Raw genomic sequence first — 4,495 nt, 5'->3', positions numbered from 1 at the left:
AGTCTACTGTGTTTTGTTTGTAAACAAAACACAATACACTAGTGCCGAAGCTCGTTCCTGATCAGTCTGTCTCTTTCACGCATCAAGCAAATAATTCCCCTTCTGCTTTCTTCCGTACTGTTTTCATATACCGCTCCCCTAACCAACTTAGTGACGAAACGGCCTCACCTAGTACCATAGACCCATCTTGATTTAATTATGATGGCGTATTCTAAGGTGGGCCAACTTGCTAAAACCACTTTTCAGTCATCTTGGAAGTCTACTGTGTTTTGTTTGTAAACAATACACAATACGCTTGTACCCAAGCTCGCTTGTGATGAGTCTGTCTCTTCCACGCTTCAAGCAAATAATTCCCCTTCTGCTTTCTTCCTTTCTTCTTTCTTCTGCTTTTCTGTATTCATATACCGCTTCCCCAACCAACTTAGTGACGAAACGGCCTCACCTTAGGATATACTTCTAGGCTATTCATTTTTCGGTCTGTGAGACCGATACGCAAGAGCAGGAGAGTTAAATAAGCAAAAGTTAGTATCTGTTGGAATCAATCCACTGCAGTAGTTAACAATTTCAATGGAAAGCATTGACGGTCATGAGATATCGATTTTACATCACCTGGCGACCAAGTTATTACCACCCACCGCAGACAATGTTCAGACAAGTATGATATCGACGAAATAACGAAAGAGAAGTTCAACATCATATTTCTGTAAATGAGAACCCCTCCTACATGTTATTTTATAATAATTGAAACATCCTTTGATAATGAAGATTGGTTAAAAGTGGAAAAAGAAAACAAAAACCGAAAATCAAGTGATTCCGCGGGCGGATGTAATTTTTGGGCTTCGGTGTTAAACATTTGGATCAATTTCGAAATTTAATTCACTGGGCATTCCGGTATGTAAGTTAACATAAAAGCGATATTAGGCATGTCTACGTTTCATATAATACAAACTTGTACATAAAATCAGTTCATGAATTAATTTCAATGTGTTTTGAAACAGGAAATAATTGAGCCACACCCTGTAGTATTCACATAGCCGGAATCGGGGCTCTGGCAACCCTATCCCAACCAATGCAAATTGAGCGTAGGCAGCATAAAACAGGGCTCACGCTCAGGGGGCTCACCTATTGTTTACTGTTTGGAGTCATATATGTTAATATTTGATTAAGTTGGATAGTTTCCTTTGGCAAGCGATGTTTGGATACCCATCTGGAAGCTTTCTTGTCGATTTGCAATCAAAATCACTGCTACAGGACCGCGCGGAGCACTTCATTTTTAATTTCAGGTTATGATTTCTATGCTCTTGAGTTTCTATGCTGGCTACAAAAAGGCGGCCATCTTAGCAATCCCTTGGCCGGAATCGTTTATATTGCTTGAAAATGGTTTGTGTGCTATAATTCTCTTGAATACGTGTCTCATAATCAAAACAAAAACGCTAAAAACATTACCGGTAGTTTTCAAATCATAATATACGTATTGTGAAACGTTATTAAACCGCGCAAATATTCACAATGGAAGAAATTCAAACTCGTTTAGGGAAGCAGTTTGAATTGATCAATCGAATAGAAGTGTTTCTCGATTTACATGCTTGTAAATCACACATTCTTCCACAACTTAACGAATTGCACCTATGTTCCCGCCAAGGTTCAGCAGCAGTTGGAGGTGCGAAGAAGGCTCTCGAGATCTTCCGAAGAGAGATTGGTCCTAAATATGCCACAGTAATACGAAAGATGCGCCGAAATGAACTGCTGCTGTTGGATTTACTGGAACAACTTGAAACTAGCGGAGGCAGTAAAGTTATCCAAGATAAGAATGATAACGTCGAAGGGGGTACTCTTTCGAGCAAGCAGATGCAATCGAATCCTGGGCACGGATTGAGTTTGATGACGGCAGAGAAAATATTTCTTTCTGAATATCAGAATTCTCCGTTTGTGACTAAAATGAAACCGAGATGTTTGTCGTTTTTGGACTTTAACATCGATATTCTCGAAGAGGATTTTCAACAAATCCCAAAGTATATGAGAGGTCGAGAAACTTTGGATGAATTGGCTGAATTTTTGAAATCGGTGATTCTGTCTTGTTTTGAAGAAAAGTACTCTTTAATGTATAAACAAAAGAAAGCTGTAACAAGCCAGCAAGATTTAGCTTTATGGAAGATATACAACCAACAGCAAGATGTGTTTCCAAGTCAGTTGCCCCTCCAACTCGAACTTCTTAAATCAGTAAATATAATATTTCGTTCTATGTTTTCAGATAGTAAATTCATTACACAAGGCGACATCGCTAGGAAAATGGGAAGACTGATCGATAAAAAGATAAATGTTAAACTTCAAATGTTGCGTCATTTACACATTCTACAGGAGACCAGAAATGGAGGCACCGTATATTATTTATGGATCCGTGGATGATAACTGTCTGTAAAAACAAAAAAAAAAAGTACAAATCTATTATTATTTTATTGCATCTACATTAAGAAATAATGAATATTGATTCTAACACGTAATTTATTTTAAGTAAAAAACAAGAAGTGGGTTATATCTTTGATATAACCGCAAAGTAGACGTAGAACTACCGCTATCTGGCTAATTATTTTCTTCAGATCGCACCGTTTTGCCGTTAAAGGTATCTTTAAAGTATTTTCAAGCAAAATGTTTTCATACAGTACTTTCATCCGGAAGAAATACACTCCAAAATGCTCGAAATGGCCCGAAAGATGCTTCCGGAAGGAGATTCAAAACGTCGGATTGTGGCAGACCTCGGTATTTCTGAAGCAGCTCTGATGAAGAGGTTCTTATTTTTTAAATAATTCTGTGATTTGAATCTTTCTATTATGGACTTCTCAACTTCTGCAATGATGTGTCAGCGAGTACCTTGGGCGGTTCGGGCCAATATTTAAGAGTGAGCAGTCTGAGAAACAGGCCCACCATTGCAGAACATTGGACTAAGCGAATCGATGGTTCTTGGTGTTTGTTTTTGCGGAAGACAACAAAATCCAGCATGAATCCAACCAGGTTACACAACAGGCACGGAACGATTAGACATTTGGCTTCATGAGAATGCATCGTGTGTCTTTTAGAAACCTACTCTAAATCAACCAGAATCGTGGGATTCAACAAGGAACAAGCCATCAATATCCCACCCCCTCTTAGATTATGCCTTCACGCGCTACTAATGATAAATAATTGATTTTTGTTACAAGTTATCTCAAGATTTCAATTCAATAAGGCGTGATACACAAATTACGTAACGCTAAAAATGCGGTGACAAAATCATAGGATAGGTTCCGGGGTCGGACAAGATTAAATTCAACTTGTTGAGGAATCTTCCCGACTTGGCAAAACAGCGTTTGCTGAACTTGTTCAACAAGTTTCTGGAGCTGAATATTGTCCCGCATGACTGGAGACAAGTGAGAGTGATAGCCATACGGAAACCCAACAAGCCGGCTTGTGATCACAACTCGTATAGGCCGATTGCAATGTTATCCTGTATTCGTAAATTGTTAGAGAAAATGATTCTACTTCGTTTGGACAAGTGGGTCGAAACGAACAATTTGCTGTCAGATACGCAGTTTGGCTTCCGCCGAGGTAAAGGGACAAATGATTGTCTAGCGCTGCTATCTTCTGAAATCCAAATCGCATTTGCTCGCAAAGAACAAATGGCTTCCGTTTTTCTCGATATCAAAGGGGCATTTGATTCAGTTTCCATGGAAATTCTCTCAGAGAAGCTTCATAATCGTGGACTTTCACCTATTCTCAACAATTTACTGCCAGAAAAGCACATGATTTTCTCTCATGGCTTCTGCAATCCCTCTGTCATTTTTGATCTGTCCATGCGACAAAAAATCCATGGAATCCCAGATCATCTACGCTCCGATTCTATTCTGCCGATATTTTCGGCAGAATATGGGAAAGTTAGATCTGATAAAATGTTCTTTACTGACGGTTCATTCAGAAACGGGTCCACTGGCTTCGGCATCTTCAATGAAAATTCCAGTGCCTCTTTCAAACTCAAAGATCCTTGTTCCGTGTATGTCGCTGAACTGGGTGCGATATATTACGCATTAGGGATCATTGAAACATTGCCCATCGACCACTATTTTATTTTTTCAGACAGTCTCAGCTCAATAGAGGCAATCCGCTCAATAAAAGTTGATAAACGCTCATCTTATTTCCTAACAAGAATAAGACAACTATTGAGTGTTTTGGTCGAAAAATTATTCAAGATTACCTTAGCATGGGTTCCCTCTCATTGCTCGATTCTGGGGAATGAGAAAGCGGACTCGCTAGCTAAGGTGGGTGCTTTAGAAGGCACACTTTTTGAAAGGCAAATTGCTTATAATGAATTTTTCCACATTCCTCGTAAGTTGCCAGCGCATGTGGAGTGGTGATGAGTTCGGTCGTTGGTTACACACGATTATTCCTAAGGTCTCGACGAGTGCATGGTTCAAGAGATTGAATGTAGGTCGTGATTTCATTCGCGTGATATCTCGGCTTATGT

The 4,495-nt window shown here is 39.4% G+C and overlaps 1 protein-coding gene across 2 annotated transcripts; it reads left to right on the top strand.

The window, feature by feature from the left end:
- Positions 1–1,421: 1,421 nt before the first annotated feature.
- Positions 1,422–4,146, top strand: LOC129768800 (uncharacterized). 2 transcript variants are annotated; one of them, XR_008741740.1, is made up of 3 exons: positions 1,422–2,185; positions 2,252–2,757; positions 2,862–4,145. XR_008741740.1 is itself a non-coding variant. In XM_055770687.1 (2 exons), exons 1-2 carry the CDS (start codon positions 1,510–1,512, stop codon positions 2,404–2,406), a joined length of 831 nt encoding a protein of 276 aa, XP_055626662.1. In that variant the 5' UTR covers positions 1,422–1,509; the 3' UTR covers positions 2,407–4,146. The 2 variants fall into 2 exon arrangements, 1 of the variants encoding a protein (XP_055626662.1); XM_055770687.1 differs by having other exon boundaries at positions 2,252–4,146.
- Positions 4,147–4,495: the final 349 nt, after the last annotated feature.

Source organism: Toxorhynchites rutilus, chromosome 2, assembly GCF_029784135.1.
Source record: "Toxorhynchites rutilus septentrionalis strain SRP chromosome 2, ASM2978413v1, whole genome shotgun sequence".
Lineage (NCBI taxonomy): Eukaryota > Metazoa > Arthropoda > Insecta > Diptera > Culicidae > Toxorhynchites > Toxorhynchites rutilus.
This window is presented reverse-complemented; position numbering and strand designations above follow the sequence as displayed.